The 26076-nt window shown below is 36.7% G+C and overlaps 1 protein-coding gene across 1 annotated transcript in view; it reads right to left on the bottom strand.

The window, feature by feature from the left end:
• The window catches only part of ASPH (aspartate beta-hydroxylase), a 107327-nt gene that overhangs the window by 36307 nt on the left and 44944 nt on the right, over positions 1–26076 (bottom strand). Inside the window, exons 16-20 of the mRNA XM_086609352.1 lie at positions 16582–16623; positions 6143–6231; positions 4555–4641; positions 1436–1586; positions 241–377 (exon numbers count right to left, since the gene is read on the bottom strand). Coding sequence (XP_086465478.1) covers positions 241–377; positions 1436–1586; positions 4555–4641; positions 6143–6231; positions 16582–16623 — 506 coding nt within the window. The remainder of the gene's footprint in view (positions 1–240; positions 378–1435; positions 1587–4554; positions 4642–6142; positions 6232–16581; positions 16624–26076) is intronic.

A 26076-nucleotide genomic window follows, 5' to 3' on the forward strand; every position in this document is an offset into this window, starting at 1 on the left:
ATGAAAAGCATCTGCATTTCTCTGTCTACAAGGAAAAACATTTAGAATTATAGTATCAGAAAATCTGAATTAAGATCAGAAGATAATTAAGAATTGCACAAGAAATAAATCATATCTATATTAACCCTTCAAAACTAGACATGCAAAGTGTTTAACATCTGAAGAAGTGAAAAGCAGGCAATCTCTAGAATGAACATATAAATGCAAATATTTTTTTCATTGGCTGGAATAGAAGCTCACCTCTTCATACACTTTCTTGGCATTGCTGTTATCTCCTATCAAGAGGTAACCAACACCAAGGTCATTCTTGAATGAAGTATCACCCGGAAACAGCTGAACTAATTTCTGTAGAGTAATCAGGGAACCCCTCATGCGACCTAGTTTGATTGAACAAGACTTAATTACAACTACAGATATGAGTAACAGTAGTAAGATGTTTGCACAACATTTAAGAAAACACAACTCAGAGCCAGGTGTTCCATTTTCACTAAAGATCAAGAAACAGAACTTGAAAAAAAACTTGGGTGAATAGGAGCATATTCAGCTGCTTGGTTGCCACCGGGGGCGTAGCCGTAAATGGAATATTTCAGGAAATCCCTGCAAATGCCTATAATGCAGTGTTATGGTAGCCTCTAGTGGAGAGTTGTTCACAGTGTAGCAGTAACGACATTGTTTAAGCTTCGGTTGCTCTTTCATACATAGATGTCAATGTGATCGACAAAATCAGGCAAACACATCAAAATAAACTTAATCTTAACTGATCAAGTAATTAAATGTGTTTCTAGTGTTAAGTATTCCACTATATTTCCATTACAAAATGAATCACGCTTTATGTGCTTAAAATTAAGTACGTTCCTCGACTTCCTATATGAGGTCTTGCTGAGGAACAGCAAGATCAAAACAAGTTGATATTAAAATTCATCCCATGGGAATAGAATTATTTTCTCCACCCAAGTTGACTGTGCCTTATATTCTAATCAGCACTTCTCGTACATCATAGAATTGAGATCTAAACCTTCAGAAGTTATCCTCAAGTTCAATTCCATTCTTGTCTATGTTTACCAAAAGTTTTTTCTGGGTATGTTTACTCTGCATATGCCATTAATTTCCTCATTATTTTTGTCAGCTTCAATAAAAAAAAAACGTTTTCTTCTTTCTCTGTCAATAAAACTTTTTGACCATCTCCCATCATAGCTTCTCACAGCATCTAGTGCACTGTTGTCTACAGACACTATTATCTTACAAGCAATTATATACACTAGTTCCCTAGAAAAATTTTACAGAATTTTAAAATATTTTTCATAAGCATTTAAGAGATTAGGAACACAGGACCTATCGAAAATTCAATGGAATTGACACTTTTAAGTCCTTAGTGATCTTTTGAAAGTCTTGCTCACACAACTTCCATAATTTTCACATCACCCTCAAATCTTACCAAGAAACTGCTGCCTGTCTGCTTCTCGTTTCAAGCTCAGTTTTATCAGATCTGAAGGGACATTTGGCAGACTAACCACCTCATCATAGGTGTTGATGGCTTTTTGCAGCATCTCATTACTTCTCATTTTCTCAGCTAAATCATCTTCAGACTAGAAAGAATCACAAAACCATCATTAGAACATACAATGATCCATTAGCCTTAAAAATAACTTTCTTCTCTTAAAAGGCAAACTGCAATTGTTAGACTATGGGATTAATTTTAGAATTATCTTTATCTATATGATTTTATCTTAACAATGGAAAACTTATTTGGTTGTGCTTTATGGTAAAGCAGATTAGAATTTCTATTAATTCTTGTTTCCTACAAACCAAAAGCATAAGCATGACAAAATTTGCACCTAAACCATAATTAACACAGATTTTTGGTTAATATTTGTAGAAGCCATAATTTCTGCTTTCAAAAATAAATGAAGCAAATTGTTATCTACAGACTATTTATATAGTAAGCCTCACACTGGCCATAATACACAGATCAAAACACACCATCTAACATTGCTTTCATATATTCTGACACAAATTCGTTTACACTCTTTCTTAGGAAAATAATTAAGAATTTGCTTTACTCTTGCATATGTTGACAGAAATGTACCCTACAACTCTTTAGAACTTAATTTCACTAACCAAGCTCAGGAGCAGACTGAAGGATATAGGAGATTTCTATTGTGAAATTACATCTTCAGTGAAGCCAATGGAAGCTACTACTGATTTCACCTGTGATACGGCATATTCATAACTTGTTTCCACAGCTGAAAAAAAGACTATATCTCAAATGCTGAGCTTTTAAAGCATTTGAATTGTTTATACAAATGCATTTTCATGTGTTTAATGCATTCTTTCCAAATACTTTATTTTTATTAGTTTACATTCTTAAGTTAATTAGCAGAGCATCACAAGCCCTTCAGGTGCAGAAGCTCATATTGGTCTAAATTCACTGTTATATCAAACACATTAATTGAAATAGCTTCAACCATGCTAGCTGCATATGCTGTAGTCAGTAGTTAATATCTGGAATCTTTTGCACTTCTGTCCTTGAGTTACTTTGAAATTGAGTATGGGAAATACTAAACAATATGGTTACTCAGCCAAACAGTTGATTAGCCAGTTTCAGAGATAACTTCAGAAATCAGTTTTAAGAAATAATTAATTTTTCTAATGTACATTCACTAGGAATTTACTTTTCCTTTTTTGAGGGAATTTTAGGGCAAAGAATAGTAAAAGATACATAAGTAAGAGGCAAAAATTGTCAGCATAAAATCTGCATAAATTTACTAGTATAGACACTATAAATAATATAATAAGGTTTAAGATCTATCTACTTTTCTTTTTAGCCTTAAAGATGTTACCAATTTCTGTAGAATGTTTTTTATCTGGCCTAAGTGTAGCTCCAGAAATCAAATCGGGAATTGCTCAGATTTCTGAGAAACACTTCTTAGAAACTGAATCTACAAAATTAGCACGTAATGTTGGCTCGTGGTTCATAGAAACAGAGAACATTGACTCTTGTGGCGAATTCCTGGCCTTTACCTTTATAATCTCTGCAGTTTTGCCTTTAGTGATGAGAGATAGCAAATTTCAATGTGTTCTGTTGGTATAAATACTCCTTTAAAAGTCATGCAGTGTTACAATGTAAATCCTAAGAATAATCCATCTGTCAGGGAAGCCCATGATTTTCCCATTCCTCCAACCAACTTCAACTTAACTGGATGCAATAAATTGTCATTGGCCATGTTAACACGAGTGTTCAGCGAAAAGACTAGTATGAGTCTACAAAGGCTACTGAAAATTGAAATGAATCTATAGTTGTTTTTATACATTCCCCAAAAGTGTATGCTAATTATGACTTCAGATCTTGGTCTGTATGACCTTTTAAGCATTACTAAAGTAGTAGGTTATGACTACAAATTGTTGTAAAGGGACAAATGAAGTTGTGCCACTAGGGGGGAATTCTAAATGAGAATAAGCTTCACAGCTGGCTTCAGTGATCTGCCCCCCTCCTTAAAAGCAGTGAACTAATAAGGAGGCAGGAAGCATGTTCTCTTAGATGTAACAAATAGACTCATTACAAAGGTAAATATTAGTAGAGTAACTTAACAGAGTTAAGTCCATCACATACAGGAAACAAAGTGGTCTCTTACTATAAGATGGCAAATATTTCAGCAGACTATTCCTCATACAGAGCACTAAAGTATTTGGTCTGCCGCGTATCAAATAGTTGTATGGCAGTTTTTTTGGATAATCGTGGCTTTGGTTTTAACACAACTATTATTACCTAGTGAAAACTGGTTGTGACTTCAATTCAAGTGCCTCATTAGTTGTGTAACAGAACAATTCCCTTCTATGCTGAGGGTTTCGCTTTGCTCATCTTGATTAACAGGAGTTCAAGCAGTCTTTTATATTACACCTAGTGCAGTGGGATTATCCTACTATTTATGAAAACACAAGGATTACTCTCTTCTGAGAAATCACAACACGGCTCAAAAGTATTACGAACACAGAGCTTATTTTCCAATGCCTTCTCTTTTCTTGAACAAGAACACCTGAAACAGAACTTGATCCGCAAGAAAAACCTAATTAAGCCTCCTTGCCTATGAGTTTGGGTTCTTTATCCTTTAACATTCTGTCTATAAAAACTCCAAATCCCCTTCCCTATTCCCACTAAGCAAAAAGCACATTTAGCCCAGAGCTGACTGATGTGTTGATTTACCAGCTGCAGCAAACAGTATGTGACAGCTGTGTTCTGCCTGTTCTTGCATTGGGACATTAGTTGGGATTTATGTCTCACCATTCATCTGATTTTCACGAGATTTTCAGGCTGTGTCTTATTTTTGTTATTTACAATACTTTCCACTAAACTACAGTTAGAAAAAAGGTCCCAAAAGTAATTAGAGAAGGATAGAGGACTGAAACAGATACAATATGACAGATTCTATTTTTTTTTTTTCCTTAGCAAACACCCATAAAATTATAAATGAAGTCTGACTGATGTTTAGAACTCTATTGTTAAAAAAGGGTTATTTTATCTTTTTTTTAACACTAATGGTTTTTTTTTTTTAGTACCTGTGCTTTCCCATATCTTGCTCGAGGACTCTGTGGATATTGATTCACTAATGCTTCAAAGGCCGTTAGAGCTTCTTCAACTTTTCCCTGGAACGTAAGTGATATTTATCAGCAATTCTATCCAATAAAAATGCTGAAGGATGTGATGCATGGTCTAATAACAGATTAGTTTCCACAATGAAAAAATAAAACCAAACCAAACCAAATCTAGATTCTAGATCACTCACATCGCTGTTGGGATTGCCTGCTGATTTAAGAGAAATCTGTTGTTATTATTTATGAAACAATATTATTCACTTTCCATGGTTAAAATGAATAGCTTTGGTTTTATTTTACTTACTCTTCCTTTGTTGACTGGAAAAAATGCTGAGATGACAATAGCCTGTCCATATCAAAATGTAAAGATTCTATTCCTCATAACAAAATTCAAACTGAATGTAACAAAAAATAGAAAGGAAGTTTTTTATATATATATATATAAATTTCCTCTCTCCATACCTCAAATATCTAGCAGTATCATAACTGTGGTTCTTCTAGGGGTAGTACGATAGACTCATCCATAGTGTATGGCTGTTTCCTCTGAATGTTTTGAATAATGATGTGCCTCAGGACACCTCACATGTGCTCTGTGTCTCTTTATTGTCCCATACAAAGTCTGAACATAACTGTGGTATTCTCAAGATTGATACTGACTAGCAAGTAAGGAAGGAAGTTGAGAAGAACCAGGTGCATTGTTAAATAGGAGCTAAGCACTCAGCAAAATTTGGCATCAGATCTTACTGTCACTTCCAACTGTTACAGCTGTATAAATATAAGTGGATTATTATACACAACTGTCTTGCTACCTTCAAATATTACTTATGTCTGATTTGTTACTAAACTTATTCTGCTTCCTACAAGACAAGCATCATTGTCTGAAACTCACCAAGAGACATGGGCTATTTTTGTTTATTGTTGAGGTTGGGTTTTTGTTTGTTTTTCATAAATTCAGAACTATCAAAATTGATTGATTGATTGACTGATGTTAAGGTCTTGCTGCCACTGGTGAGAAGCAGGAACATCTGCTTCGTGCTCTAAGCAGCTGTACAGGAGCAGAGACGCTCACAGGACGCATGCAGAATCCCAAAAGAAACAATGCCTACTAAAAAGATTAGCATCTAATACTCATGAAGCATATGAGCACTTACTGAGAGATCCATATTAACACACTTATTTTAAGTTCTCTGATAATAGTTCAATTCAGTATTCAAATGGACAACAGCGATAGGACAAAACTAACCCTGTTCCATGTGATTAATTTAAGCATTTTTTTTGATTATAGGAATTCAACAGTTAAGCTAAATATTTTCAAAGTTAAAGGTGAGCAAACACACATGAACAGACATACACTTATGACTTTAGAAAATGTAAGATAAACTATACAGCAGAAATGACACTTGAAGCACAAACATGCTCTGAATATTTAATTTTAAAAAGTTAATTTCACAGAAGGTAATCTAAAAGTAATTCTCCCTTTTTCTAAGTTAATTTTTATTTAATACATTTTTGTCTACTGTCTACAGTCCTGAGTGAAACATTCAAAACTTACTTTTTTACGTAGTTTTTCTGCAGCATCTAGTTCAGCTTTAATGGTCTTATCAAACTTGTTTAAGAGCTTTGGCTTCTTCTTCTTCTTGGCTAGAAGAGATTTAAAAAAGACAGTTCATTACTTCCTTCGTACTTCACAGCAATTGTTTGGAGTAACATTTAACTAGTGACCTAGAACTGTGCTGGTGAAATGCACGATTTTCAAATAAGGCAGTTTCAAAACGCACTGAAAAGAAATTGATTTCTTACTTATTACAACCACAAACTTCTGTTTGAAAAAGCCATCTCCAGTTATTCAAACAGAATAACTTTGCAGTCAAGTTTTTGACCAAGCATTTTTCATCTCATATAGCCAAGGATTTTTTTTTCCAAATGGTTCAATTGACATGGAAAAACAAAGAGAACTGTTATTTTTCCACATTTATACGGTATTATGAAAAATATCATTACCTAGACATGACACTAATTTCTCAAGTTGTGCCTATATGTGTCTATTTCTTTGTCTAAAGCAATTAAAAGGAGCTGATAGAAATCATTGTTACTCAGGGTAGGAGGGACTCAAAAAGCCTTGTAGTCCAACTTCCTGCTGCAAACAGGTTCAACGCTGAAAAGTCTGATGAAGACCTCCTTAAGCGATCAAGTTTCCACAGCTTAGCAAGCAATCACACAGTTATCAGAGCAGCAGCAGTACGTAGCAAACCAGTCTTGAAGTAAATCGCGTAAAGTAAATTGCATCTGAAGCCAATTGAAGTAAATTGTGTCAATTTAAACAGCTATTTACTTCATAGCAGTTCACTCTTAAACAATGTCTATTTGGCTACATTAAGCATACTAGATGTTAAAAAAATGCAAATACACCACTGAAGGACAAGACAGCAGATAACTGCTTTTCTTGACATTTGCTATAGCTAAACTTTGCTTTTGCACTTCATTAGAAAAAAAACACCTTTTCTGACACAAATAAGGGAAATATATATTGGCTGATACAAGTAACTACTAGTTAGGTATATCTGTAATTAGTAGCACATACTTTTGCTTAAATTATGCATTACTGGTGGGTTTTTTTCCATGAAAAGAAATAAAATCATTATTTTCTTTGTAGAAGTTTAAACAGGGAATACCAAAACTGGTATGTGTAAAGCTAAACCAAATACCATACAGCTTAACATCACAAGACTGCTGTAATGCTGTAGCAAGTATGTTGGATAACAAGGTATTGTAACTAGCTATGTTTTATTCTGCTTCCCAAGTCCTCAGGGATGACAAGAGCCACATGCTACTGGAAGCTGTGCTCATGATTCACTAAACAATACTTTCTCTCTGAGACTCTGATCCTACACAGAGCTTTAGGCAGACAAATCACTTTGTCTATGTTAAATCTCAGAGAAGGACCAAGGCCTTCGTTCATTCTAAACCAATCCTAACCCCTTCCAAGTGTTATAGGATCACTGAGTCTGACCTGCTTCTGTACAAGATGAAAAAACCTTTGATTCTTTCTGTGTAAGACTTCTACTGTCATGTTCAACGCTGAACTCAGACAGCTCTGCATGGAGAGACTTTTTCTTACATTACCTTTATAAACTATTTTCCAGCATTGGTATGCACAGTTAAATAGATGCTCTCGCTCTTCAGGGGCAGGGGGGAAATAGAATTTAAGCAGGATTGAAGCTATCCTACTAAATTCCATTTACTTATTCACGAAGATCCCATGAAGCTTTAAATATGAAAAGGTACTAAGATCTACAAAGGAAAGGTACTAAAGAAGCAGTGCATTGGGATTACTGTATCACAGTTGATCCTTCTTGCAACAGAAGTAACTAATTTTCCAAGGCATTAGCTATTAAGAAGTTAAGAAGGAAAAAACTCTGACATATAGGAGTTTACTCCTTTTTCAGGATAAATCACCAAATAACGTATTTTAATATATTGGGTTTTCTCCCCTAAACCCTTCAGGCTTTCACTGTACTCTATGGCTTGAAATCAAGCATTTATACTGAAGCACACAATAGTGCATTTAAGGAATGTAGTTATCATGGAACTGAATTGATCAAAGAGATTGTTTGCTTTTTCTTTTTCTTTTTTTTTTTTTAAATGTAATATTATAGGTTATAATATTAGGTGTAATATTATATAGCACAAATGCATCTCAATCTGTGGCCAATTCCAATCTTGGTATGTCCTCCTTTAATATTATCCATTTCACAGGAAAGCGATGTCTTTACTGCATTTTCCTGCAGTCGATGATAATGATTAAGGAGCACAGCACTGGCTCTGTTCCAAGTGTTTATACCCCTTGAATCCAGTAAAACTCACAGAACCAGCTCTCACCATGACAGCAAGGATCCCCTCGCCCCACACCTTGAGTCCACAGTGACTAACAAGTATGGACAGAAGTTTCTGATACAATGTCACTGGGCCTGAAAAGAACAATCCATAACATACAAAGGGCTTGTTGGGTTTTATGGCTTGTTTTTTTTTTTTTTTTTCTTTTCTAAAAATACACCAGCTCGGTTTTTCAAGAAATCATTGCTTTCTATCTCCAAGGCCTGGCTTGCTGAACAGTAGGTGTTGATGAAACCAGATGCATTAGCCCAAGGAGCCAATAAAAGCAAGTGGCCCTGAGCCCTTTTTAGGGTGGCTGAGCTCACAGCTGCTACGTGAAACTGTCATTTGTTGTTATCAGGAAAACTGAGGCATGTCAGTTCCTTTGGGCACATGATCTGGGAAGCTTCCAGCTGGACATAACCACCAAACACTCGGTTTATTCCTGTTATCTAACCAAGAGACTTATACCTACAAGAAATTTGTAAACCACAACTAAAAGGTCAATTCTCAGTTTCTACAGAACGAATCAAACCTTTATCTAAGACTGGCAAGCTACACAGAAACCGTGTATTCATTAAGAGAGAACAGCTATTTCTCTGCTTTCTATCTTTCAGTATTCATGGAAAAACATACAGTCATTTGGTCCTTCTCAAGCTTGGTAAGCGTGGCAACAGCAAGGTTCCTTCGAGGCAATGGAAAGAAGCTTTCCCATCCATCAAGAAACTCTCACTGCCTGTGGGACACTGTTTCCACAATTCCTTTGAGTTTACAAGGAGATGAGACAGAAACAGCTCAGAAGAAAAGGCAAATGGAAATCTTACAAGTCTGTGGCACAAAGACATAAGACATCTTTCCCCTCATATCTGACTTTGGTGATATATTGGAAGAACCTTTTTGCCACCCTCCGTTACAAAAAGGTATTATCTTCCCATTTTCAGTACAATTATATATCAGCTCTAGACCAGCAGGAGATCAATATGAAAATCTGGAAAGGAGCTGTTACCATAAATATTATTCAGCTGCTAGGCACCAATATAACACAGTAAACATTATATAACGAGCAAACATTTTCATCTCCCATTCTACTCCTATGTTAAAGGATTCACTGGGGAGCTCTCAGTGTAACCATCAAGCATTCCTCTATATTAATCAGATAGCCTGCTATCTCCCTGCAGGGGTATTTTAATAAATCATCCATTGCCTCCTTCTAGTGTAATAATATTTTAGCAGATGTGACCCAATATATTAAATTCAATGTTACAAAGTTAACGTATCTGCTTTCAGAGGAAAAAAAAACAACATGATTTTTCTTCAGTGACTTACAGATTTCACCATGTAGCTGAAGTAATGCACGATCACACAACTGCTAGGGTGATTTGTAGTCTAAACCTGGCTGAGCATTAAAATGGTAATAATTCTTTTCTATATCATACTATGGTCTTGCAAGACTAATACTGAGGATTTTCAATAATGGCTTTGGATGTAAGGACAGGCTTTCTGTCTAGGATTGCTGTCACAGGACTGCTGAAGACTGCCTCAGAGAAAAGAGGTTTCCACTGTCAAAGTCGCAAGCTAGAAAGAAGTCTTATAAGAAACTACATGCTACTTCTTTCTGTTGGAGAATAAACAATGGCCATGACAACAAGCAATCTTGTATCTCCCTTGAGAAGAAAAAAAACCACAAAAAGCAAACCAGAGAAGGAAAATATTTTGGAAGTGGTAATGTATTAAATGTGCAGTAAACTTAACAGCCTGCAATGTCATCCAATGAAAGATGATGAAATAGCTATTTTATATGCCTATTTTGGTGCATGAAAAATAAAATACTAGGCATATTTTATGTTTTTATGTTGAAAGGCACCTTGTCATCACCAAAAGCAATGTCAGTTTTTTCCTACAAAGAACAGAGAAATACCTTTTGAAAAATAATGAATGCACTGCTAGATACTCTTCAGACCACAAGAGCATCACATGAAAAATAACAAAAAGAAACTAAATGATTAAAGGTGATTAAATCACTTACTTTTGAAGAATGGTTTAAAAATAGGCAAGAATAAAAGGGAAAAAGGTAGTAGTAAAGAGTTTGTCACTGGAAGAAGGGTACACACCACTAAAAACTAGCTACAGAGATGAAAAGAATAAATTACTTTCTGTATCACCATAGTCAGGACAAGGAATAAAAAGGCTTCAAATTGCTACAGCAGAAAATTTGGCTTGAACATCTGGAACTATGATCTATGAGGAAGCACAGCAGAACACATTGCTGAGGGTAGCTGTGGAAGTCTAATTACCAGAAATCTGTAAGAACACATTGTATAAACACTTGCCAGGAATGATGCACACAATTGATAAGGCTGTTGGTCAGCAGAATGGACAAAGTAAGCTTCAGGGTCTCACCTAGTCTTATTTTCTACAGTTTCCATAATACACTGCTATATGTCAATGCATTTTAGTTCCAAGACTATTATTACACGGGGAACATCCATTCTCTCATTCGTTAATTAAAGAAATTGCCCAGAAGCTCGCTGTGCCTGTCATCACTCTGACTGAGATTCCTCCTAGTCCTTCAACAGAATATTTAAGTTCAAAAATGAATGGATCAGTTGCACATTGTCTGATTTGTCTAACAATCACGTTTTTATGTTCTGCAGCTTCTAGTGAACCATTAAGCTTCTGTTCATCTCTTTTCTCTTTCCTTCTCCTGTCATCCTCTTCTCCAACCTCTCTCCTTCTCAACTTTGATGCTCTATCACATTTCTTCCCTTTCATTTCTACACTTGCTCACAATCTGTTCCTTGCTCCAGCTCCCCCTATTTATCCCAACTTGTTCTTCGGTATCTGTCTTCTTCCACATGCTTGTTGCTCATGCCCTTCTTCAAGGGTCTTTTCCCCTAAACTCCATTGCCTCAAATCCTTGTTACTGACCATCTACTCCACCACTACTCTACTGCAGAAAATGAGCGACCCAGGGGAAGATGAATACAAGTGACAAAGCCTCTCTGCTGTCACATAATTACATGTGCCCCTGTTGTGGGTTAGGCCGCTCCAGCAACCAAACCCTACACAGTCGCTCACTCCCCCACCCCCAGGGATGAGGGAGAGAATCAAAGAAGAAAAAGAAAAGAGACCCGTGGGTTGAGATAAGAACAATTTACTACTACCGCTACCAATATATATATATATGTGGATATGTCCAAGGATAAATATATACAAACGAGTTATGGTGCAATTGCTCTCCACCCCTTGACCGAGGCCCGTCTCGTCCCGAAGCTGCAATCCCAAAACAGATAAATCCCGATACCGCAATCCCAGATGAACGGAAGGCCCCGAGACAGAGAGCAAGAGAGAGAGAGAAAACACCCCGAGAGTCCGAAAGTGAGAGTCCCGGAAGGGCAAAAGCCCTTCTTTCCGGCTGACCCTCACACTTATACTGGGCATGACGCTGCATGATATGGAATACTAATTGGCCAGTTTGGCCCTCAATCCTAAGTTCAAGTACAAATCTAAGGAGAGTTGTGGACCCCTTGTCCCGGCCATGCTCCCCCCTTATCCTGTTGTGCACCTGCACACGGGCAAGAAAAAAAGCTGAAAGTCCTTGAGACCTCAGTGCCAACTACAAACATCAGTTTGCTATCAGCATTCTTCTCAGAGCGAGCCTCTGAGTAAAACCAAAACACAGAGCTCTTCTAGCTGCTAAAAAGAAGAGCTAACTCTGTCCCAGCTAAAACCAGGACAGCCCCACACCAAATGACACTAACACAACATAAGTATCCCTTTGCAAGAAACACTTCCCCTATTTCCACGCAATGCATCACTGTGTTAATTACTTGCAAGTTATCACAGCCTGAGCAAGAAGCAATACAACTACTTAGCTCAGCAGCAGTACCTGATGGCATAGCTCTTAACTCTCTAGCTAAAAGTTTATTCATTTAGTCATCCCTTGAGAATTTCACCAGTGCAGTGACAGCTTAAAATTAAGGCAACTAAATTTAGCTTTCTCCATGTAGACTCCTAAATCCTGCTGTAATCTTTAGAAATCTAGTCATTACAGTCAGTAGAGCCTAAAAAGTGAGTTCAGCACAAAGTAAACACGTACCAGGTGGTTAGCTAAAGGCTCCACCAACTCTATAGGTGACCACTGTACATAATGCAGTCTGGACACTACACCAGCACATTCAGCCACATGCACACGTCTGGACCTGGAACTGAGTCCCATCCGGGTTGTTCTCCTCACTCATTGACATTACTGCTAGATGACAACTCTTATTCCCACAGGCTGTTTGGAAGCCAGTAGTGTGAACAGTGAAAGACTTGGGTAACGGTTCATTTCTTCCTTCCAGGACCTGATCTTACAGAAAGTTTCAGAGCTGCAAAGAAATAACATCCGAGGAAATCCTGCTCAGGTCTAAAGATCTAGACCAGAATATGCCATCCACTTTGAGACAAGTGGAGATACGGCAGCAAACAGGGACTGGGCAGAGGATGGATAATGAAATTTAGTCACCAAACTCAAACATCTCTCCACTGATTATTAGCCAGCATGTACATGTGTGAACTAATATTTTGTAGCCATTAATACTACGCGCTCTTGCAGAGGAAAAGCATACACTGTGTTTGCAATAAAAGCTTTTCCTTTTTTTTTTTCCATTTAAACACTGGGAAAAGTCAAAAGGAAAAAAGTGCAAAGTACATCTTGTAAAGCTACTGAAGCTCTTTCTTGAAACCTTCAAAAATAAATTTTTAGAAAGGCATTTCAAAATTAGTTTACCCAATGCAAAATTTCATCTGGGTGGTATAATTTCAAAAAAGCTGTAAGTGATTAAAAACAGTGCCCTGTGATAGAAAGCAATCTCCTTTACAGGTGTCATTATTAGTTTTTTCTGTAAAAACAAAAGGCTAATAACATTAAAAAACATAAATTGTAATCTGAAGCAGATCTATCTTTTTCTCTTAAGTAACTGTCCAGAGAAACAGCATCGGGCAAATAATTTTGCAACTTCTACACTGATTTTAGTCACAGAATTACAAGGCAAATATAATTTGATACTTTACAACTTTTAATGAAAAAAGCTGCCTAAAGAAATAACAATCAAAGGATTAAACTTTTCTAGAATTTCTAGACAAACATCTTCAAATGATCAAAATGTCTGTATGGTCCTGTATAACTGAGCAGAACACAAGGCTTGAAATTGGTGTAAAATACCAAGTAAGCCAATTATGTTAATGCAGTAAGTGCATCCAAACCAATTACATGAAGTAACGAGGAAAAAAAACATATAGAAAAAAGAAGAGCAATGATTACTACATAGCAAAACATTGATTACATCTGACCATAGGCTAAATCGTCTTCTTTTAATGTCTGGAAACTTATGCTGTAGGATTCATAGTGAATGGAGAGGGGCAGTGATTATGAACCCATATTACACTACTAGCATGAGTGTTTCTTGTTAAGCACTTATTCTAACAAAATTTCTAGTTCCTCAGAAATGGCAAGATGGTAATGTCACAGCCTTGCTGACGGTGTGGAGAGAGAAAGTGAGGATAAAAAGACTCTGCTTCCTATCTAATAAACCACCTCATGAGTACATTTTAGTTCTTGCCACAGGATTCTTTCATATGTATTTTTTTTCCTGTTATCATTATAATGTCAAGGGGGCATTCTCGGTGGCATCTTCTATCACATCTGCTACTACTGGCATGCAAAACAGAAAGCATCTAGGACTCTGGCTTTTAGTTATTTACCTTTATAAGGTGTAAGGATTCAAGATAAACCATGGTCTTCACAGCCACCTTGAGGACGCACAGTCCCCAGCTTTTGAATTGAAAACCACACTGGAACAATCCTGCTGCACTGACTGTATGTTGTGCTTACCACTAGTGGAAAAGCTTTATTTAAAAGTTTTAAATAAAAGTTATAACCTCTACAGTTATAGCTGTATAATGATGTCTCCTTATTTCTCTCCCACATTGACAAAAATAGACATGTGGGTGGTGCCAACTCTAAACCAAATCTGAAATAGAAACCCCCATGTGACAGTCTCATAGCCATTGGGAACGAAGGCTCCTCCTGCCAGTTCTCCATCTTAAACTGTCAAATTCCAAGGAAGTAATTTCCAGGGGAGCCATAGGCTTTCTTTTCTAAACACCCTCCTATTCCTGCTGTGATACAAATTCAGTAATAATGTTCTTGGCAACTTGTGGATGGGCACCTTAAAAGACAATGCTAAGCAGATACCGGTGATCATGCTCTGTAGAAGTTTTCCAATGAATTTTATGACCTTCTGTTTTACTAATTCCCCCTGTCTCTCTCCCTCAAATACTCCAACCTTTTCAATCCAAGTTTCAAACTTTCAGTTATTGGTTGAAAAACGTACATATATATTAGCAGACCAACTACTTTTACCTGGAATTCAAAATTTGCCCAAGTAATTGCCTTCCCTTCTCATACTAGACCCATATTGTTACCCAAACTGGTTTCTGAAATTGTGCTGTCTCTCAGTGGGTGCTTGAATGAGAATTTGATGACGATTAAAAACTCCCATCATTGTCCTGTTGTTTGGGAAGCTCATTAGGTGAGATACAGATAGTGTAAGCGATCCATTTCTTTCATGGGCTTCTGTAAATGATAACTTAGAAGGTATAAAAATAAGTAACTGCACCTAGACAATTTAAAGCCAGTAGCACTACAATAATTAAAAGATCTTTCTGAACTGGTACTGGTAGAACAGGAAAACCTCTATAATCAACTTATCTGAGGAAGCAATCAGACAATAAAAACAGAGGCATTTTAGGGACTAATAAAGCTGTGGAATCTAATGACTGTAATAAATCTTTAGCTGCAGTTATTCCAGAACAATTTCCCTTGCAGTAAAAAGTATTCTACAGGGTTTTCTGTGTGAAATTACTGTTCGTTGGTTAGATGTTGATTGTAAGATACGACAATTTTGGTTTTGGCATGTATTTCCATCATTCACCTCTTCCTTTCACCATGGAGTCTTTTGGCTTCATTCAAAGGCTAGAACGATGCAAACTTTGACAAGGCCAGAAATAAATTTCTTCATTGATTTTCTGTATGAAAGTACACGCTAATATTCTAGCACTTATACATTTAGTTCAGCGTGGTGTTATGCAGCAGTTTTGGACTTGGAGAACTACACTCCTATGAAACCTACAGGCCCTAAGACTTTTGTGTATCACCAGTTGCAATGATGTAGCTAAAGTCAGATAAAAATCTTGATCCCAGTGGCGCAGGTTGTGCGAGCTTCATGCAGCAACAGGGAATGTATGGGGCCAGCACCAACGTCAGCAGAGGGAGAACAGGTTCATGGTGCTCTTTGTACCACCCACTCCTTTTCCACCAAACCTGCCTCTGTGTGTTTTTACCTAACCCAAACCAGACAGAAACCATTACTGGGTAAACATCGAGTTGATGAGGACTGATTTTAGTGCCACCTGGTCTTTCTAAAGTAGCTACCAGTGCTCCCAGATGGTATCTTCTGCTGTGACAGGATGGATAGGCGAGGATGGACATAACCACCCTACACCACAGCTGCATCTGTTTAGACTTACGATTTAATTTTATCTGTTTTACTGGTTGACCTAAATTACTTGAATTACATGATGTGGCAGTACACTGGAGCATCCACAGGTTGCTTCTATGGTCCTCGGAGAAGGTGTATTAGATCAGACCGTGCACAACACAGTTCCAGCCATCTCCCCACGCCGAGCACAGCAGACAGTGCTGAGCTCAGCTTTTGGGCTGAGGCAGCCCAGGTTGCCTCTCGCCCACTGACGCCCGAGGAGGCTGGTGAAGCTGTGACCTCCAGAGTGCTAAACTAGGAGCACAGCATCGAAGCTTTTTACTCCTGAAACTGCAGAAGTTTTTAACAGCTGCCTGTGAGCACATAAGAGGGGAATACATTGGTGTCAGCTTTGAAAACAACTGTGCGTTTACTTACAAAAGTAGATGCACTCTGGATGCTTATTTAACTCCAATTTATCTATATATTATGTATAGGAGCTAAGCTTCACTAGTATTTAATCTGATTTCAATGAGTCCTCCCAGAAAGCATGCTTTTGAACTTCGGAAGAACATAACATTACTTTCAGACTTACCTTTTTCTGCTTTGTCTTGTTCAGTTTCTTTTTCATTTTTTCCTAGAATATTAAAAATATAATTTCATTGAAATAAATTTATGTTAACAGTTTATGATAAGAAAGATTTACAATAAAATTATAGCTGACATTCAAAATATGATTTGTCCAACAGGACTTTTCGGTTTCTTTTTTTAAAGAATCACAGATTACTGTCTGAACTATAGTTATATAAAAGGCCTTTCTCCACAGATGCTTCAAATATCACATAATTGCTTCTATCACAAACATTTCATACACTTTCTCCTTCAGATATCTGGTAGATTTTAGTGATGCACATTTACAATGTAAGCAAAAAAGCGTTCACTAATTAAAAACTCTTGGGAACACTAACTTAATATATATTTTTGATTAAAATGTAAAAATCATTTAAATAAATTGGGAAAATAGGTCTCATTTTCAGAAGCGACTTGGGCCCTTGGAAGCTTTTGTCTTACTTCTGCTTTTAAAATAATTTAACCCAGATATTTTGTAAACACCTGAATGCACAGGTAAATGTTAAATAAGCACCAGACAGTCTGTAGCAGAAGACAGACTGTACAAAATCATCTATGTGTGTATCATGAAAGCAGTACATACATAGACGGGCTTTGATCCTGCCCTTCTCTACAACATTTAAAGCATCTTGCCTCACCTTTCTAACATTATCATTCTGTTTCCAATCTTGTCCCAATAAGCTTCCAATATTTCCTTCCAATAAACTTAGCAGAGAATACTAAAAGGAGACATCAGTTGGCTTTTTAGTTACAGTTATTTTTCTCTCTAACTTATACTCTTTAATTTTGATGTATTCTTATATATAGAAAAAACTTTTATTTTAATTTCTAAGTCAACTAGAGACATCTTGTCATAACACTCAATCTTTACAGTTTTTGAAACTGACTGCTCAGAAGCATTATATTGTGAATAAAATACACCGTGTGAAAATGCTGGAAACCATTTCATTTTTCATGGAGAAACTGGCTTATGCACAAACATGAAACTTATATTTGTAATTCCACTCTTTACTACAAGCTGACAACTGCTACTACTGAACATGCAGACAGCACGAGTCCGATTTTTATATTCAGCACAAGGCAGAATGAGTATTAACTTGATTATATAGTAAATTAAATAAATATGGTCACATTGAAAGTCATTCACCTCTTCAATTACATTATAAAATCCAGATAGTCAATTAAGTTGAAAGAAATTACAAAAAGATCTATAGAGAGACAGATACGTGCTATGGGATAACTTGGAGAAGCAATATTATAACAGTATATTAACAAAAGCATTGTTACAGGAAGGCTGGGGAGAGACTTTTTACAAGAGTGTCCACTGGTAGGACAAGGGGAAATGGGTTTAAGTTGAAGGAGAACAGAGTTAGACTAGATCTTAGGAAGAAATTCTTCAGTACAAGGGTGGTGAGACTTTGGAATAAATTGCCCAGCGAGGTTGTGGATGTCCCCTCCCTGGAGGTGTTCAAGGCCAAGTTGGACGGAGCCTTGAGTAGCCTCATCTAGTTGAGAGGCGTCCCTGCCCATGACAGGGAGGTTGGATTAGATGATCTCTAAGGTCCTTTCCAGCCTATGCCATTCTATGTTTCTATGATTCAGTACTAGCTAAAATACTGGCTTTTTTTTTTTTTCATCTACCACACAATAAAAAAAAGTTATGTCCATCTCTATGTCATCAGAAATACTGTAGTTTAAAAAGAGCAATAACACAGTTCCAGTTGAGACACTACAGCTTATATACTCATATTTCTTTTACTTTTACGAACTCAAAGCACGTGAACAACTCATTACAGGACAGTAAACCATGGCACAGCACACCATTTCCCACCGTATCTTTTCCATTATCAGCAACACTGATATTCTCACCTGACCTCTTTTCTCTAACTCAATCACTGACCCTCTTCCACCCATCTTGGATATTCCTATTATTTCTGCAACATCTTTTCCAACACAGGAAGAACAAGTTACGATCTCATCATGCTAAAGCCTGCTCCTATCTCCCATTTCTTGTCAAGAGTCACATTTCTTTATTGCTGAGGCTCATGCTACATATAACCTACAGTTCTGTAAACTCTTTTATGCACTAGGATCAATTCTCCAAATTCTCTCTCAGAGTTTTCTCAACCTATATTCTGCCAAATTAGCTGCCATTTATTTCACTAAATCCTCACCAATGATATTTAGATACTCCTGCTAGGTTGCTGCTCTTGAAATTCATCACAACTTGACCTTGTTAGCTCTGAAGATCTTGTTTCCCTCTGCTCTTACCATACTTAACTAAGGACTCACTTCAGCATCATATTCAGCACATACTGCTTTGTTCCTTCCACACTAACCCCTAGCTTACTTTGATGGTGCAAATGGTTTTAATTATTTCTGACAAAGGTTTGAAAACGTGCTGTCTCAAAGACAGGGATATGATAGTAAATCTTGAGACTATTTTGTTATCAACTTAAACCAATCATAGCTCAAATAAAACATTTTTCTTAGCTCTTGAAACCACTCTCATCCTTTATTCAATTTCTTTCTGTTTCCAGCAAAACAAACCTAGATCAAAATCATAGACAAAACTGTTTTATCCAATCTCTGTGGGCTAGAACTTCTACCACTGTGTAATGTGTGCACCAGGTATTCCCAAGAAAGTTTCTACTATAAAGAATATATTTATTTTCATACTACAATATGTCTAACTATTTGTGAGTGCATGTGACAATGACTCAAGTCACAACTAAAACGTATTTCATACCTGGTAGATTTTACATGAATCCACATCAAAAATATAAATGTACAATACAATTTATTTACAGATGTGTAATTTTTGAAACACATGAAATTCCACAATGACATTCAGTAAAACATGACATCTTTCATTATGTTTCCAATATCCGACCTTATTCATTTTCTTTACTTGTAGAAAGAATAGTGTCATGATATCATACCTTTTCAACTACTGAGCAAGTGGAAAAAGTCACTTAGAATTGTAATAAATTTTTGATATTAAAACTTCAATATCCTATTTTTATTTAAATCTTGCTTTCCTTATTGGTATTTCTTCCTGTGATTTCCAAAAAAGCAACTGAATCTAAGACTTCATAGATTCACTGATATAGCAAGAACAATGCAGCAATGTGAAAATATAAAGACAGATAATCTTTTGACTTTTTCCTTAAACCATAGTTATTTATTCAGCAATATTTCACCATAAAAATATGGAGCTGTTAGAATACTGAAAAGGTCAAGGAAGATTTTTGTTTTCAAACAGGGAACTGCACACACACAACGTCCTTGCCAGAGTTCTGATTTAAACTATGGACCATAACCTGGAGTATTTCTCTTAAGAAATGTAGGCATCATACTTCCCACACACATTCAGCTTCGTTAAAGACTGATAATTCATCCACTTTAAGTTACAAATAGAAATTATGTATCATGGGCAAATTGCAAAATAGCTAATAATGCAAAAGAAGAAACACAACACAATTACAGAAGTAACGGATCTTAGAGTAATGCCCATTTCCTTCACATAATATCACCCAGAAATAAAAATTACTTCTACTTGCTATATTTCTTGCTCCTTGCAATTAATATTTTCAAATATAATTTTAAACATTCAAAATTATTACTTTGAAAAATAATAACATGAATTAGTGGCTGAGGCAAATATTTATTCCAATAGTTAGTATCTACCACATTTTGGAAAAAATAATGACACTAGAAAGACAAAGATATTCTTCTGTGTTTTATTGCAGCCAAACATTAAAACAGATTAAATACACATTTTTTTAATAGTCCTCTTGACCTTGCTCAGCTTGGCATATTTTTGTAAACATGAAGCACGTAAAACCACATACCCAGTTACAAAATACTTAAAATTTGATCACAGCATAATATACTCTCACAGTTCCATAACTCTACAAATAGGCTGCCAATGTTATATAAAAAGTCCTCCGTTCACCATTCTAAAATTATTCCCAAGCTTCCTCACAAAATATGGCTTTGTAAAAATTATTGCTCTGCAATTCACAATCACAAGTAATTTTACTAGAATATCCCATCCCAAATCACATCACAGTCTAAGAGTATTATTGCTTTCCTGAAAAGTCTAAAGAAATCACTTTGGGACATCATCTGTGTTTGTTGATCAGATGTAACACTCACTTATGTGGAGTCTTACTGAAATCCCAAACAAAAGAGGCAAGCATATATGATGCCCCTTTCACTATAAATGTAAGCAACTAAAAACCTGACTTCAAAATAGTGTTACACAAATTTCCAAAGGCAACCACTGTTAGGGTTACCAAACTGATTTTTCTTCTTAAAAATTTACCTTATTTCATTTCTTCTAAGCTCCCATATCAGGCTTGGCAATTTCCTAAAATCATGGCAATTATTCCTGAGCCAAAAAGGAACACATGCAAAACGCCAAATAATAAAATATGTCTTAGTAATTGTGGAACAGCAGCACAGAACAGGTAAAAAGTACACCTGTAATATTAAAATTCTAAATCACCTGAAGTCTAAATTTCAGACGTACCATTTACAAGATCATTTATGACTGCAGGTCTTAAATTTTGACACCCTATTTTTCTTAAGGTCGAATTTCCAAAGCTTTTTTTTTCTAATAAATAAAATTTACAAGTCAAGTATTTATGCAAATCTGACCTTTCTAATAATTCACTGAAAATAAATCTTACTAAACTCAGCTTTGTGATTATTATATTGGTAGAAAAATGAGAAGAATTTTTCTGAACTCAACCTGATTCCGGTAACTCAGTTTTGTTGCAATTTACACTGACTCCCTGCCAGGCTATTTATGTAGTATCTAGAAATTTTTGCTTTAAAAATCAAATGTGCATAAATAAAAAGTTCTAATTCACACATAAAGGGTCCCTGAAAAAAGTCATTTAGTAAACTGCCCTTTTACTAGTATGAACTAATGCACACAGTTTGTATCTTGTTAGAGTATTTTAAAAATCGCCTGAAATTCATGTAGCGTAACTGTTGACATAACATCAGTGCAAAGGGACAGAAGTCAAACTTCACAGCATAGTGTGCACCTGGTTAATGTTTTCAATACAATGCAGTTAGGCTGTATGCTATATCAGCAGTTATAAAACATTTAAAAATTCATAATATTATGTTTCATTTGACCAAACTGCTCTGTACATACTGCATGAATCCACAACAAAAGATATATATTAAAATCTGAAAAAATGTACTTGCTGCTACATTATAAATACAATATAAACAATTGCTTGAACAGCACATATGAAATGCAGCTCAAAGTTGCAACTCTGTCAGAAACACAGAAGAAAAATAATGAATTCACTAAACTTGACCAAAAAAAAAAACAACCAAAAAACAAACCAAAACCAGACAGGAATGTAAATTAAACATCCAAGTGTTAAAAAAAAGCTTACTAAAATGACAGTTGGCTACAACCCATTTACAATATCTTAGTGTTCGCTCCCCAAACCCTGAACTGCTTGGTAATTACATCATAAGATCTATTACAACCATCTGCTCCCCTTTTGTAGCGTATGGTTAGGGCTGGTCCTCCTGATGTAGGGACTTTTCTTTTGAAGCTTTAAGTATCTGAAAAAATAAGGGGAAATCTATATTAAAGGACCAACCAAAACACAACTTACTCTATAATAATAAAAAAAAAATGTTAAATGCTAAAAAAATGCAACTTTGTATCAGACTAGTTAATTTGAGAAAGCTATAATTACTAGGAGCTATCATGCTGAATATACACAAAGTTGCTGTATAAGGTGGGAAATGTGAACTTTATTTATTGAAGCAGTAATTTTTCTTTCAGCATATGGCACTTCATTTACCTTGTAAAGGAAATCTAGGCCATGTCACAAATACATTAAAACAATTTCTCCTTTTTTTTTTTTTTTAAGTCAAGGGCATGTACAATTGGAAAAGAGGAGCCAGGGAATGAGGAAGGGTCAAAGTTGTAAAGCGGAAACTTCTCTACACATAAGGGATTTCAGCAGTTGGTAAACTAAACGCAAGGTTATAAAAATGTCAAGGATACAGGATGAAAGGGGTGGGAGGGGAAAACAACCCTTAGATATTTTAAATCTGAACATATACAAGAGGTATCAAAACCCAAATACCAGTAAAGGTATCCCAAAAAACTGTAATATGTCTCCATCAAGTCCCACTCAATCACAACTACTGCAATTTACGTATTAGTATAACTAATACAGGATTAGCAAAAAATCCTAAATTGGTAATATTTCAAGTTGGCCTATCGTACCACTCTAGTGCATTAGTTAACAAAACCAGACTATAACTGTAGTTAAAATAGCTTACTGCTGGAAAGTAGCATTGGTAATAATTTTAGAAGTAAACTTAAAAGAATTGGAAAAGAGTATACAGAGATATCTAAACATGCAGTTGCCTAGAATTATCTTTTTTGTGACATGCCCTGAAGTCAGCAAAAAACTTTTGACTTGTACTCCAGCATATTCAAACTCCACGCTCAACCTCTTCATTGACAATATGAGAATGGTTCTCACAGTTAAATTAATCCTCTGAACTATTTCCTGTTTCCTTTCCAAAACAAATAAGTTCCCATGTTTCAGATAAAAATCAAACAACTGCTCCTAACCTGATATAAACTGGTGCCACCATGCTTCAAAAGAAGTTGCATGAATTTATAGTACCTGAGAAGAAGGACTCTATAGTGATGTTTCTGAATATCTTTTACACTACCTGAAGTTACGTTTTACATATTTACGTTATTTTACATATTTACGTTATTACCTAGATACATCTTTCATATATGTAAAGAGTGTGTATGTGTATATAGGTGTTCTCCACCTATAAGAGAGTTCTCGACTGTGTCTAGTACAATGAACTTCATATTATTATTGCTGAAATAACAGGAAATACTAGCTTTGAATACCTGATAAAATTAAATCACATGAACAAAGGAGAAGAGACTTTTGACAACAAAACCCCCCCATACTGAATTCTCCATCACAAATAGAAAAAAATAAATTGGTAAATATGAATTTCATATTCTAAGAGGAAAATATGAGAAAAATGTTGCCTCCAAAAAAATTTTCACATCCAAAAAAGGCAGGTAAAAATACTTAGTAGGAGGAAAAAACAGTAATTTAATAGTAATAAAATTTTTATTCCTGGTCAGTAGTTTAATCAATTTCCGCTTCTTTTCTAAATTTTCAGAGATGCTATTTGGATTCTACTTTATGTGCTGACACAATAAGCTTTTTATAAAAACTGATAAACAACGACTCTTCTGCCTTCAAAGTGGTTCACACATAACTACACAAATTACTGCAGATTCCTGAGTATGCTGGTACACTGTTGCAGATTTTGTGCTGATGAAATTATTTTAATTTTCTACTTCCTAAAGGAAGAATTACATACATGGTACTATTTCTAATAGTTACTGGTGTGTTTAATAAATTAATAAATAGGTTTTGATTGATTCTCTCACTTTTTCCCTATGACAGGAAAAAGAAAATATTCACTTCTTTCGGTGCTGCTATTATTATCTATTTCCACAAGACATACCAGGACAGAGCTAACACACCCTTGAAGCTGATCTCGTGGTTTAAAAAATGCGTTACACTGGTTCTGAAAACAATGGAAGGTAACAACAATAAATCTAAGAAAATCTTTTGAAATAATCAGAAATACATACTATTTCAGAGGAAAATCTCCCACTGTAGGATAACATCAGGTCCGAGACCATCTAAAGAACCTGAAGGTGCACAAGTCCATGGGACCTGATCAGGTGCATCCGCGGGTCCTGAGGGAACTGGCTGATGAAGTTGCCAAGCCACTATCCATTATATTTGACAAGTCGTGGCAACCTGGTGAAGTTCCCATTGACTGGAAAAGTAGAAACATAGCCCCCATCTTTAAAAAGGGAAAAAAAGACGACCCAGGGAACTACAGGCCAGTCAGTATCACCTCTGTGCCCAGCATGATCATGGAGCAGATCCTCCTGGTGACTATGCTAAGGCATATAGAAAATAAGGAGGTGATTGGTGACAGCCAACATGGCTTCACTCAGGGCAAATCCTGCCTGACTAATTTGGTGGCCTTTTACAACGGGGTTACAGCGCTGGTGGAAAAGGGAGGAGCAACCGACATCATCTACCTGGACTTATCCAAAGCATTTGATACTGTCCCACACGACATCCTTGTCTCTAAACTGGAAAGACATGGTTTTGATGGACGGACCACTCGGTGGATAAGGAATTGGCTGGATGGTCGCACTCAAAGAGTTGTGGTCAACGGTTCAATGTCCACGTGGAGGCCAGTGACAAGCGGTGGTCCTCAGGGGTCAGTGCTGGGACCAGTGCTATTTAACATCTTAGTTGGTGACATGGGCAGTGGGATCAAGTGCACCCTGAGCAAGTTTGCAGATGACACCAAGTTGTGTGGTGTTGTGGACATGCTGGAGGGAAGGGATGCCATCCAGAGGGACCTTGAAAGGCTGGAGAGGTGGGCCTGTACGAACCCCATGAAGTTCAACAAGGCCAAGTGCAAGGTCCTGCACGTGAGTTGGGGCAATCCCAAGCACAAGTACAGGCTTGGCAGAGAATGGATTGAGAGCAGCCTTGAGGAAAAGGACTTGGGAGTGCTGGTGGATGAGAAGCTCAACATGAGCCGGCAATGTGTGCTGGCAGTCCAGAAAGCCAAACGTATCCTGGGCTGCATCCAAAGAAGCGTGGCCAGCAGGTCGAAGGAAGTGATTCTGCCCCCTCTACTCTGCTCTCGTGAGACCCCACCTGGAATACTGCATTCAGCTCTGGAGTCCCCAACACAACAAGGCCATGGAGCTGCTGAAGCAAGTCCAGAGGAGGGCCACAAAGATCATTCGAGGGCTGGAACACCTCTGCTATGAAGACAGGCCGAGAGAGTTGGGGCTGTTCAGCCTGGAGAAGAGAAGGCTCCAGGGTGATCTTATAGCAGTCTTCCAGTACCTGAGGGGGGCCTACAGAAAAGCTGGAGAGGGACTTTTTACAAGGGCGTGTAGTGATAGGACAAGGGGCAATGGATTTAAACTGAAAGAGGGGAGATTTAGGTTAGGTCTAAGGAAGAAATTTTTTACATTGAGGGTGGTGAGGTACTGGAACGGGTTGCCTAAAGAAGGTGTAGATGCCCCATCCCTGGACGCGTTCAAGGCCAATTTGGATGATGCTTTGGTCAACGTGGTGTAGTAGAGGGTTTCCCTGCCTATGGCAGGGGGGTTGGAACTAGATGATCTTTGAGGTCCCTTCCAACCCTAACCATTCTATGATTCTATGAAAACAAGTTATTATTGATTCTAACAGTGTTCGAAACCAGTAAGGACGCTATTCATATCACAATACAATAAAAGGAGAGTGGACAATTGGGTTCAATTCCATCATCACATTTGAAAGTCCACCTGCAATTAAAGGAGTGACTGTTCCCCTGTATT

This window comes from Tauraco erythrolophus, chromosome 3 (assembly GCF_009769465.1).
Source record: "Tauraco erythrolophus isolate bTauEry1 chromosome 3, bTauEry1.pri, whole genome shotgun sequence".
Classification (NCBI taxonomy): Eukaryota; Metazoa; Chordata; class Aves; order Musophagiformes; family Musophagidae; genus Tauraco; species Tauraco erythrolophus.